The sequence below is a fragment of the Podarcis cretensis genome, assembly GCF_951804945.1.
Source record: "Podarcis cretensis genome assembly, chromosome: 2".
Taxonomy (NCBI): Eukaryota; Metazoa; Chordata; class Lepidosauria; order Squamata; family Lacertidae; genus Podarcis; species Podarcis cretensis.
In genome coordinates this window covers 96273020-96286673 of record NC_137171.1, presented here as the reverse complement: position 1 = coordinate 96286673, position 13654 = coordinate 96273020, and the positions used below count along the sequence as shown (strand labels likewise).

Below are 13654 nucleotides of genomic sequence, written 5' to 3'. Positions count from 1 at the left end.
ATGAGATGGTTGGACAGTGTTCTCGAAGCTACCAGCATGAGTTTGACCAAACTGCGGGAGGCAGTGGAAGATGGGAGTGCCTGGCGTGCTCAGGTCCATGGGGTCATGAAGAGTCGGACATGACTAAACGACTAAACAACAACAACAACAACCTTTTAAATGTGTTTAAAGGGGGGTCCTTTTGTTTGATTTTTGGTTATTTATTTTGTGTTCTTATTTTGTAATTTTATGTTCTGAACTGCCCTATGATCTTTGAATGCAGGGTAATACATAGTTGAACCCTTGATTTTTATTTCCTTATGTGATATTTCTTCTGCTTTTTAAAATGAAGCTATTGTTCCCTGCCCTGAGCTCTTGAGATTAAAGCTGAGCTATAAATATTTTAATTAATTAATTAAACAAAACATTTTGGTTAGAAAAGGTGTCAACATTGGAATTAATCAAGCATGAGGATTGTGGAGTTTTATTTTTTGCAGTGTGTGTGTGTGTATGTGTGTGTGTCTGTCCCCATTTTAGTTTCAGAAAATACCCCTGAACTTCCACAGGTATGTAATGATATTTGCCTTTCCACATTTAAATGTAGTTTATGACAAATGTTGCAGAAGTTGGACTTAGAATTAACCATATGCAATGTTGTTTTCTTTGCCATTGCCTTATTTGTCAAAAATGCATTCAACCTTCAAATGCAAATGCATATAGAATGGTTTAGAAATGTGGACAATTCATATTTTAGATATATGTTAAACTGTACCAGAAATTAACAGTGAGCCTGGAAGCAAAATTCCATTTCCCCTCTGAAATGCTTACAATACCATTTTGATTTGAAACAGATGCAAATCATTAATCTTTTTGGCATAAAAGGTTAATTATTCAGCAGATAAAATCCAAAAAGGTGACTTTCCAGCTTGATGTAAGAATGAAAATGCATGTCATCTCTTCAGAAAACCAGAACAAGGAAAGTTATGAGAGCAATTACCTACATAATGTGCAGTAAAATGTGGAAAATTTAACTCCAAGAGGGCTGGCAAATTCTCTGCTGAAGCAAAGAGGAATCTTCCTAATGTTTCGTTTCCACCTACAGTCAAATGGACAACATAATTCAAATCCAAAACTGGATATTGAAAGGAGACACAACACACTCATTCGTGCTATATCTAGGGCTCCATCCATATAGCTGCTACTTGATTTTCTCAAATCTGTTTAGTACAGGAGTGGGGAACCTCAGGCAAATACATCCCTCCGGGTTTCTATATCTGGCCTTCAGCATTCTCCACGGGCCATACACCCCTCTCCAACCAGCCCTCCTTGAGTGTTTTTGCCCGGGTAAAATGTGTTCTTGAACTCTGAAAATGCCTCCCCTTGTTTGCCTGGATGGAGGATAGAGGGAATGCAGAGTTTGTGTAGAAAGTAGCCTATTGTGCAAAGATAAAATAAAATAGGCTTCGATTGCTCCATCCACTTTTCTGTCTGGCTCTGCCCACCACTGCCATGCGGCCCCTGGAAAGTTGCCCAGGGGAGAATGTGGCCCTTGCACTGGAAAAGGTTATTCACTCCTGGTGTAGCAGCTCAGATTTTTTTTTTTTTTTTAGGGTAGAAACTAAAGCAAGGCAATAAGATGAAAGTCATGTTTGCCTCAGGAGAAGTTAAAATATTAAACAGAGAATAGTATGGCAAATCACTGTTAGGTACTTGTGGAGCAGAAGCACCAACTGCATCTACCGTTTCTTTGTGGACTGTACTATTCACAGTAATTCTCTTAAGGTGCAATCCTATACACAAGAAGTTGGTGTAAAGCAAGCCAGTATAAGTTAAGCACCAAACCCCATTCAGCAGTAGGGCTGCTGCTGTTCTGACTATGCTCGGCAGAGGGAAACCAAGCCTTTAAAATAGTGTCGTGTGTGGGGTGAACAGGTCATGTGAACAAGCTAAACGGGCTTAGGATGCAACCTAAGTCTGGTCCTGTCCCCAGAATACCCTCTTTTGGAGCCTTACACTGGCCACGGTTCAGCCACATTCAACTCAGCCAAGATGAGAAACTGATGCCAGCTTATCTGTGGTTTATTTGTGGCTGAGCTGGACTTGACACTGGCTGCACTGGAGATCCACTGCATCCTAAACTGCTCACCCCTGCAGATCTTGCCATTAATTTGCCCCTTAGGATGCCTTCTAGAGTAGCCCTGCTTAACTTAGGAATTGTAACTACCTCAGTGTAGCGCATTGGCCATCCCGGCTTGCCATACCAGGAATTGCTGTGTCAGCTCTCAGGCAGCGTGCACTTAACTTTTAGTTCTGCATTAAAACGGCAACCTGTTGCAAGGTTTGCTCCCTCCACAAACTGTTTTGTATTAAAAGAGTCATTCGTCTACATCTGCTGTGTGGAGTCCTCTTCATGACACTTTTTACTGGTGACAAGACTGGGATACTTTTCAGGTACACACAGTGTGTTTTCTTAGACTAAAGAGACAAACACCTTGGGATTTGTGGAAGTCACTGCAAAGCACTCCAGTTCAGTCTGTATATTGGGTGGAATATGGCTACCCCAAAGCTGACTGAAGGCTTTAACCCTGCAGCGTTAGAAACTCAGATATATAAGCTAGGTGCCAAGTGACTTCTTGAGCCAAGGTTGAAGTCGCCAAAATGGAATGTCTAGCTGCCATTTTAGGGCTGGGCGGCTCGAAAGTCCTATTTTTCAATAGGTCTTTTTGGTTCCTGAAATTTGCTCTGAATTGTGCAGATAACATATCACAGATAAAATTCTAAAGGATGTGTTGATGTGTGAAAACAGGCAAGATCCAAAGATTGTCAGGCATGAACCTCCAGATTGTGGAGACGTCAAGTGCCGTCCTGGTGCCTGGGCATCTTCACTTGGTCACAAGTTGTCAATAACCAGGTAAACCTGGTGAATTTTGAAGGCTGCCCTGTGTATCCTTGGAAATGTTAAGTTCATGGCATTGTCCTTGATTTTCTCTCCCCGTTCCCCAGAGTTACTTTTCTCTTTCACTTCTCAGGCAAAGTAGCGTTCATTTGGGTAAACAAGAGAAATCGCGAGTCAACTGAGGGTAAAGATTACAGGCATCGTATCAGGAGGAACAGTGGAAGAATTTTGCACTTGTGCAACATCTGTCAAAAACTGGAAAACTGCCAGCATCTGCTCTTTAAAAAACAACAAAAAACCTATTCAGACATATATGAAATTTGATGGTTAGTTAGTCATTTGTTTCAAATGAAACTTTGGTAGCATCATTTTCTGTTTTAACAGCACTGCTGAGGGAAAAGGGGAAAAATAAATCTCCAAGGAGAGATGGGACTTCTGCCCTTGTAATAAAAAAAAGTGTTACTTAGCTGACAAGTTAAATGTTGCCTATTGCTATGAGTGAAGCCGGGATTCTAAATGGAATAGTCCAGCAAAACTACTTTTACACATTTGGGCAGAACTAATGAACAAAATGTCCATTTAGTTTCCCCTGTAGCTGTAAGGATATGACGGATTAATTCCTTTTTATCTTATTCCTGAGCTAATTGTTTCAGACTAACAATGTCGTTCAAAGTGCTATGACTCTGATCATTTTTTATCTTATTCTGAATGTATAAAGTGAAAAAATGCTTTGGGAAGCAATTTTAAAAATACATTTCCATTAACCATATCCCATTTCAAGTGACAAATGGATCTTTTAATCAACTCCCAAGAACTTTGCAGTCAATTGCTTTGAACATTTTTTAACAACACTGTTTAATAGTTAATAGTTAATAGCCTTTAGTAGTTGAAGATTGTATAAATTGCCTCCTGTCTATAATGATTTTTTTAATTATTAAAAGACAAAAGTTATTCTAATTTCTTAGGTAAAAGAAATGAGACAACTTATGAACATAAAGCTATGTAAGCATCATAAAATATACCTAAGGGTAAATGTTTAGTGTTTAAAATAGTATTTAACAGAATTTACCATTCTTTTCTTAAAACTAATCTCTCTTTTGTGGCCTGCAGTGTTAATGTTGTGAAAGGCCTCGTTAAAATGCAACTTATATTATATACTCTGAATTTTCATTCAGAGTATTATGTTCAGAGCCCAAATGGTGATGCCATGTTATATACAACAGGCACAATCCTCTAGACAGTATATACACTCTGAACTTTATTGTAAGCCTTTGAGTCAAGGCAGCCCATTTAATTTTTAGAGCAGGAGCAAACTACTTCTGTAAAGTGGTTTATGAGGATGGAACCATTCATTCATTCACATATTCAACCTATTTCCTGTCTGTCGCCATTTAGATAAATTCAATACAGGATAAAAACAGAGCTAAATCAAGTAAAATTACACTAAATCCAATACAAATATATTGGGGCTGGTTACAACCCATAGAAAAAGAACAAGAAACAAGAATCGAGAAAGTTGGAAAAGAGTTTAATGAGTTTGAGCTTGCATTAACCCCTTGTTACAGTTTATGATATCTTAACTTTACAAATCCTGTGGAAAGTTTTGAAAGAAAATAAAAGAATATGGCATTATCAGGGATGGAGATCTGCAGCCTACTGCAGAGTCAAATCTTCCCCCTCTACTTTTCATGCCTTCCATAATTCCTGTTTATATGGTCAACACCCCTTAGATGTCCAGCACCATGACCACGGGCATGGCAATTCCAGTGGTTATGGCTTATGAGAGGTACATTAACAAGGAGGTAACATAATTATAACTGGAGATTTTGGGCATCAAACGCATGATTTTGTGGCAGGTGGTTCTTTACTTTTCAGAATAATGTGAAGTCAGCTCAGACTTTCCCCTCTCCAAACATACCTTCTTCACATTCCACCATCTTTTGTTGAATTACAAAACTGATGGGAACTGAAATTGTCAGATTCTTTTCAGAGTTACTGCTCACAGTACTACGCAGGATGCAAAGGGGATTCCTCTTTCAACAAAAAATGCACTGTATGCCAAACAAACTCTTCACATTGTAGTGGAAATGATTTACTCAGCAAGTTTCTTCCAGGACGTATGATACAAAGACTGTAAGAAGTCATACACAGGGCCCCTTGTGAAGTAACACTGCTCTGCTGTAAAACAGTGAAAACTGACAGGGAGGTTTGTAACAGCGAGCATAACCTCACAGCCTCCTTGTTAAAATGCACAGGGGATTTACAAGTTCCCACAAGTATACCTACAGCAATTCCTTAACTGTCTATTTCAGGACAGAACTGCCAGTTTTACATAGTGTCCCAAAGGAAAACCAAAAGGAAAGTTGAAGTTCAGTCAATGAACTCAGGCCACTGAGGAATACAATAACTTGTTGCTACATATACAAAATATTACAGCAAATGTGAGGTCAGAATCTTTGGTAGGAGACCAAAAATTGTTTTTTCCCCCAGAACTCTGAAGGCAGTTTTCACAAAGGCATCACTCCTTACAGTGTGTACACTCATCCACTGTTCACCTCTCATACATAGGTTTTACACATCCAAAACCTGCAGAGTCTGTTTAACCAGAGATAAGTGAACAAAAGATATGAACGTATACACCAATGAAAATTATTAGCGTCTTTCACAACACTTTCAACTCTGTGTCGAGATATGAAAAACCTATATAAAAATATCAATTGTTGTGACATTGATGAAACTCAATTACCTAGTACAATTTACTTACTTTGTAAAGCCAGTTTAAATAGGATATTATTTCTTTCAAAGTTCTTCCACAGCTTGGAATGTAAAACAAAGGTCTGCACACGCAGAGGTAATTATTTTAAAGTGTATTGCAACTGGAGGCTAGGAGTGCCTATTTCCAGATCCAGCTGGTTCACCAGTGATGGTCCCTTTTGGAAAGAGATGACTTGGCCATTGCACTCCATTGCTTTGGTAACTTTCTGATTGGATTATTGCCTCTATACAGTATTAGGCTATCCCCAAAGACCACTCTGAAGCTTCAGGTGGACCAGAATGCAGTGACCAGGGTTCCATTTTGAACTTTTTTTAACCCACGTATTACAAGAGCTGCATTGGTTGCCAATTTATCTCTGGGCCCAATTCAAGGTGTTCAAAGCCTTAAATGACAGAGGCCTCAAATATCTGAAACACCATTTCCTTCCCTGCAGACCCTCTTGGGTGTTATGATTGACAGAGGAAGGCTTTTAGGTAGTTCCAATACCCTAAGAACTACAGGGAGTGGCGGCCCTTGAGAGCACCTAAATTGGCAGCAGCTGAATTGTGGAATTTCCTCCTCACAGAGGCGCGTCTGGCCATCTTCACTGTATTGTTTTGGTCAGGTACTAAAGATGAACCTCTTTACCCTCAGCCTTTGACAGCTGAGATGCGTTTTCATGTCTACCTCTATCCCTGGATTTAAACTGCATTTGTTCTTATTTAAATTGCATTGCTTTTTTATTTAAGTACTTTTATCTGATTTTAAATTATACAACCATGTTATTGTAACTAGCCCTTCACTTTACACTGAAGGGCAGATAATAAATCACAAACTAAAATAATAAAAACCAGTAACATAGTTCACTTTGTAGACATGACTTACTGCTCAAGAGGTGCTAAGTAAACAGCTGCAGTGGGAAACTTTAAAGACTTCAAAAATTGATGGGCAGGCCCAGGGAAGCTACCAAGGGGTTAAAAGGCTTTGTAGCCCAGGAGCTTATCTGATGAAGCTCTAGAAACCTCCCCAGAGCAAGGGCCAATATCATGTGCAAAAGCTTTTATTACAGGTTCTGAATTGTTTCCCCACAGTTATGACTTATTTGTCACTTGGCTAATCACAAACAGACAAAAACGTATCAATTTAATAAAGTGAAACCAACATTACAAGTCAGTTTAGTATTCTTGGAGAAAAGACACCCCCAAAAGTTCTTTAAAACACAGATACTTGAGATTTCAAAATTAACGGAATTCACCCATCATTAGATACTGGTTGCCTTCTTTTCTTCGACAGATATCCTGACCAATACCTGTCCAAATGGTTACTGGAGAGTTTCGTTTTCAAAAAGGAGGGGGAAACTATCTTCAAATTGTCTCTTCCTGCACAAGCATTTCAGTGAACAAACAGCTTTCTAGTGTGGGTGTTAGTAAGATCCCATCTGTAGATTATGAAATAATTCTCACCTTTCACCATGTGTTTTTTTTGGATTGCAGTGCTTAGTAATATCATCCTGATTTTTTGTATCAGCTTCTGTTTGGCACCTCACACAAGAGTTTTCTGAAGAAGTCCAAAGCTTAAAAGTCAGTGCACATATTCACACATGATGTTATTAGGTAGATGATTGACAGCCATCTATCTATAGGAACACATGGCAAAAAGATATGCCACTGTCTGTTGCTTATAGATAACTCCCCAAAACATTTTAAAAGGCAAGTGGAATTTGTATTAGGGATACTTATGCTTTAAATATGTTAATAGAAACCTAGGGCACAAAGCACTAAGTATTAGAATGGATTCACTTAAACTAACTCAGGCCCACTGACTTAAGTGTCAGAAGCAAGTGCACTTGATATAGAATGATTGGCACTTAACATAGAGGACCGGCAATTACAGCTCTAGTGGCCTGCATGTTTCAAAACATTCATGCAATTAAACTCTGTCTTATTTAATTTCAAAGGGGAAAAAACCTGTCAAAAATGAAAGGATCAAATGAAAGGGAAGAGACAAAGATGGAGAAATCAGAATGCTGGAAGACCATTTAAAACCAAGACAATATAAGCTCAGCTAGAATGTATACAGGAAGTTAGGAAAGTTCAAGCAAGCTGAAGAGTACACCAATCTCCACCTGCTGATTTTTGCTGCTGGAGGGGCTGAGACAAGATGAGCCATGGAAAAAAACAGCACCAGCGGTGTTTTCACATGCAGTATCAGGCTCCTATGGGGGTGAGGTGGGGCAGGGCGGCAGATAACAGCTTCCCATGCATCTGTTGAGGTTCCTTTAATTGCTGTTAAGGAAAATCTGGTGCATGTGCTTCTCTTATCTTGCAGGTCTTGTGATTTAGTGTTTGAAGGTCACTGACCTGACAACCAGCCAAGTAGGTCACCGTGACCTGGCAACTGGTGTGGTCATTCTTGGGTATATTAAGAGGGGGCTGTACATTGCCTCTTTGCTTCACTGCAAGGAAGCTCTGCCAGATTGATACTGAACTCTGTGCTGTATGTATGCTGTGAGGTGCCCTTGCTTTGCATTTGAAGCCTGCACCTTCTACTAGGGATCTAGTGGAAGCCTCTATATAGTGAAACTGCCTTAAGGCTTTGGACCTGTCAGTAAAGGACTGAAATGACTGGAGAGTTGAAGTTGGTCTCAATTTCTTCCAGCACAAAACTGCACTGCCACGAACCTACACGCTTGGGGAGCTGCACTCGTTTGGCACATGCCATAGGCCAACATCTACATGGGCCAGTTCCTCTGGGATGGGCCCAGTGCAACCCTGGAGCTGGAAAGCTAACAAGCAGCCACATTTGATGGCCAGAGACAGCCAGCAGGGCTTCAGATAAGGCTTTTGAAACAGAACTTCACCCTGCTGTTTCTGCCAAGGGTTTGGTACTGCTCTCTTCCTATAAACCAGCAAGGGGCCAAACACCCCTTATTCAGGAGATGAGACTGGGCTGGGCGTGAGACAATGAGAAACACTGCTGTTTCCACTTCCTACTTACAGGCTTCCACATCCTGCTGGAAAGAGGTTGCTGAATAAACACACAAGACATAACCGGCTGTACTTTTGAATAAATAAGGTATACTATTCATTGCATCAAATTGTAGATTTCAACGGAAGTTTCATAAAGTTCAACAAAAAAAGCAGAAGACCCAGTAGATTAGTTCATTCTCTAGTCAGTTCATGCATAAGGTCCATACATGTATAAGTGTCTATTCCACCTGTCTGTTCATAGAGTCCAATAATCCACATGAAGGGTTGTTACAGTTCCACAGAATCCTTTCACAGAGTCTAAGACAAGGATTTCCGGAATATTAGCCTTGTTTCGCCATCCTAGGCTTCATCAGTAGAACAAGCTCATATGTAATATTACAGGATAGTGGCTCTTATAACATATATATGACTTGGTACAGGGCAGCTTCCTATATTCCTGTCTTGGAAGTTGTGAAATGGAAGGGTGGCTACAAAAGTTTAAAATGAACAAACCAATAAAGGCTGTACTTGGTGAACTGACACTAAGTACACCAAGTTTCAGTCTACTTCATTATCTATAGGTTTTCTCCAAATATCCCATTAAGTTGTCATCAATGTTTTTCACTTTGCAACTTGCAGGAGACTGTAGCTCATTACAGAAGTTGTCAATAAAACAACCTGTGACAATTTAAACTATACCAAATGAAGTAGGTCATGTCACTTTAATTATTCTTTATCAGCATTTGCCTTACACTCCTGAAAGATAAAATTTGTTTGGCACTCCTGAAAGATAAAACACAGACCAGGTTCTGTAGAAATCAATATATTGGTGCCTAATATAGTGGGGGGAAGACGCAGGTGGCGCTGTGGGTTAAAGCCTCAGCGCCTAGGGCTTGCCGATCGAAAGGTCGGCGGTTCGAATCCCTGCGGCGGGGTGCGCTCCCACTGCTCGGTCCCAGCGCCTGCCAACCTAGCAGTTCGAAAGCACCTCCGGGTGCAAGTAGATAAATAGGGACCGCTTACCAGCGGGAAGGTAAACGGCGTTTCCGTGTGCGGCTCTGGCTCGCCAGAGCAGCGATGTCACGCTGGCCACGTGACCCGGAAGTGTCTCCGGACAGCGCTGGCCCCTGGCCTCTTAAGTGAGATGGGCGCACAACCCCAGAGTCTGTCAAGACTGGCCCGTACGGGCAGGGGTACCTTTACCTTTAATATAGTGGGGGAAAGATTTAGTGGGGAGAAAGATTATCTTAAACAATCACACTAAGAAAATCAGCTATATCTACCTGTGATTGCTGTCTATGTCATGATTGGGTAACATGAAGATGCTGCTGGACTGCAATTCCTATCACCCTTGATCATCCATCATACTGGTTGGGGGTGATGGATATATGCCTATCAACATCTGAAGGGTCACAGGTTTCCCACCCCTGGCCTATATTATATGTTGGCATCCATCTCTCTTGAGAGACAATGAAGTGTGCCTCCGGGGGTGAAGTCAAACAGCTGTATTAGGAACAGAGAAAGTACAAGTGTGGGCAGTGTGGATGTAAGTCCTGGGTTGCCCAGATGATAAGAACTCCCTCTTGGTCTCACTGATATGGTCCAAAAGCAAGCAGAGCAATATGTCTGGCAACAGCTTGGCTGCAGGAGTTGCTGGAAGGAGGCGTACAAGGTGCCATCCAACTGCCCTAGGGACAGGACTCTGAATTTGTGTAGGGTTTACTCCTTAGGCTTTTCTTCTCCTGAATATTTATTTATTTATTACGGGGGGGGGGGGGATTGTATCACAGAATATCCCACAAAGCCTTGTGTCTGTTGTATTGCACAAATGGACTTCTGTTTGTGGAGCTAATAACAGCTTATTTCTGAACTTTACTTATGCAAGCGATGTTCCCAAATGAGCAGTGCAACACGTGATGAGCAAGCATTCCTTTAACAACGCTGTAGCAGCTGCCATGAACAAGGAAGTATATTTTGTTCACAGAGGTGCATCAGCACAGTTGTGTGAGCTTCCGCCTCATACATTACTCCAAATCATAAACCAATTTACAATTTGCTGAATGTAAATAAAGTGACTTTTAATATAAACTGACCAGGATATTGCCAACTATATATTTATCAGGATACGTTTTCACACTTTGTGATCAAAAAGAAAGTAAAATAAAATGCTGCACTAGCAGACCTGTTTTGATCTCGATTTGGTGTTCAATAATTCACTATGTCTGGCTTGAATTCTGTTACTTAGTGGCATGGAATAATCTTATGGTCCCCATGGCAAATATAATTTAAGAAAAATGTATTATGTTTAAAAAGAAAACATTTGATGTCCATATGTTTGGAAATCTCACCTAAGCTATTTTTAGATATGCGGCCCTGACTAATGTGCGGAAAAAAAAGAAACAGAAAACCAGTGATCACTTTTTAAGACGCTAAGCTTCTGTAGGCCTTAAAATCCATTATGACTTTTAGAGTGTAATCCAAACTCCCTTCCCCCAGCAGCTGGTGGGGTTTTGCAGAATATTTGGGCTACCCCAATATCTGTAGCCCTGCCACACATGGCAGCCATGATGGAAGATGGGAAGGGAAAGACAAGCAGACCAACCGAGGCTACAGGCTGGTGCAGCAATCAACCCCATTGCCAACACATGACCAGCTCCGGATCTAGTGGATCCAAGGCTGGCTCAGCCCACCCCCACTCCTGGAATGCCCAGTTTCAGGGCTTTTTGCTGGGTTCTGTCTGTGGATAGTCCACTGACAGCACTCTTGCCGGCCCATTCAGCAGGCAGAAGGTGGGAGCACAAAAAGGGGGGGAAGCCTCATTCTTTTTGCTAGATTTGCCACTGCCTGTTTTGAAGTGGTGGCAAGCATTTTAGATTCAAGTAATCTGAAGGGGGGAACAGAGTTTGCAGTTCTGAAACCAGTAAGAATAAACTTAATAAACTTATTTAGATGAAAGCCCCTGTCATCGTTCCCCCCCCCACAAAAAAGGAATAACTAGCACAGGGCCTCCCAAGCCAGTTTTGAACCACAGCATTGAGGAGGGGGCTTAAAGCCCCCCCCCACTTTAATCCCAATCCAAAATGTCCCATTCCACCTATTTACAATGGGAGGAAATTTTCCACACACGCCCTCCAATTCCAGCTATTTGTTTATTTAATAAAAATCAACACACAAGGACGAAAGACACAAATGATGCCAAATTAGGTCATGCCTAATTTGATTCTGAAATGCATGCTTTCAGAGCAACATAGGCCAATGCAAACACCGATAGTATTCATAGCATGAATAACATTTCCACCTGAATATACTGCAACCATTCAGTATTTGTCTTTAGGTTTTTTTACTGCCACAGAGAAGAGTACTAATATTTCCAAACATTTCTTACCTCCAGAATGAGTTGGTGGCCCACACAGCAGAACAACCCCTTGTCCTTCTCGTACAGACACAGTGCTTCTCATTTTTGTCTTTAAGTTTTCAAGATCTGTTTATTTTATTTTTCCAAAAGAAGGGAGATAAACGTGTTAGCAAACAGATATCAACAAAAAGAGCAAGGTTTTTGTTTCAGTACGCTTTGTCCTAAAAATGGGCAGTTTCCCCATTAATTTCAATGAGATAATTGGTCATTCCACATGAAATGCTTCTACAGAATGTCCATTATTACTACGGGTGTTTCCAAGGTTCATCAGTCATTGGTTCAATATAAGAGCAAACCTCAGCAAGTCACAACGCTTGGGCACCTGGAGCTTCCCCAGGGCACTTAATAACCATATTAACATCAGGAACCCAGGAAAATTACCATACTTTTCCGTGTATAAGTCAAGCTTTTTTTACTCTAAAATAATGTTCAAAATCAAGGCTCGTCTTATACATGGATAGTGCAGAGGGGGGATGGGTGATTGGTTGCAGCCGCAAGCAGGAGCTCGTTAGTGGCGATTGGGTGGCTGATTGGTGGCTGCAACAAGATCTGCCTTGGATTGGCTGTTGCTGCGGCCATTGGGTGGGTGATTTTTGGATGTGGCAAGGGCTGCTGCTGCGTCAACTGGGTGTGTGTTTGCTGGCTGGTGAGCGGGCAGACGCTTCTTTGCTTGTGATGTGTGCCATTGGCAGCGTTTGTCAGTCTGGTGAGTGATTTTCGGCATTCCTCCCCCTCCAAAGCTCAACAACTCTGGGCCATCTTCCCCCGTTTTATTAAATTAAAAAGGTAAAGGTAAAGGTACCCCTGCCCATACGGGCCAGTCTTGACAGACTCTAGGATTGTGCGCTCATCTCACTCTAGAGGCCGGGAGCCAGCGCTGTCCGCAGACACTTCCGGGTCACGTGGCCAGCGTGACGAAGCTGCTCTGGCGCACTGGCACCAGAGCAGCACACGGAAACGCCGTTTACCTTCCCGCTGGTAAGCGGTCCCTATTTATCTACTTGCACTTAAGGGTGCTTTCGAACTGCTAGGTGGGCAGGAACTGGGACCGAACGATGGGAGCTCACCCCGCCACGGGGATTCGAACCGCCGACCATGCGATCGGCAAGTCCTAGGCGCTGAGGTTTTACTAAATTTTATTAAATTAGAGTCCCCCAAAATAGGGGGCGTCTTATATACAGAAAAATACGGTATATTTTCCAGGGCCTAGACAGAAGAGTAGGAAAATGGAGAGATAGATCACATTTCCCTCAACACTGGAACACCAGCTGCTGCTAAAGCAGTAACAATTGCAAGCTAAAGTTTTGGGAGGTTTGGTAACTCACAGAAGGAAAACTCTTTGAGAGTGTTTTCCAGTGTCACTTATAATTATTGGCCATAACCAGAATAAAGTCTGGCAGAGTTTTCTGAACACAGTTTCTTAAAGCCTACGTTTATACTGTCCTGAAGCAAATTTAAAAAATCAGGCAGTAAAAAGAATGAAAGAAAAAGCAATTTATTATCAGATTATTTTAAACATAAGCGATATTGCTTAGAAAGAGATAACAGCATTTTCTTGTAAAGAGCAAGCCATGGTATTTTGTAACTTGCACATTCCAGTTTTATGCTAACTATACTGTGTGGATTGTTTTATTTCATCT

The 13654-nt window shown here is 41.4% G+C and overlaps 1 protein-coding gene across 1 annotated transcript in view; it reads right to left on the bottom strand.

Moving 5' to 3' along the window:
- Window positions 1–13654, bottom strand: part of LOC307206367 (contactin-3-like) — a 173184-nt gene that overhangs the window by 68580 nt on the left and 90950 nt on the right. Inside the window, exon 3 of the mRNA XM_079959587.1 lies at window positions 11985–12080. Within this exon, the coding sequence (XP_079815713.1) occupies window positions 11985–12080 (96 nt within the window). The remainder of the gene's footprint in view (window positions 1–11984; window positions 12081–13654) is intronic.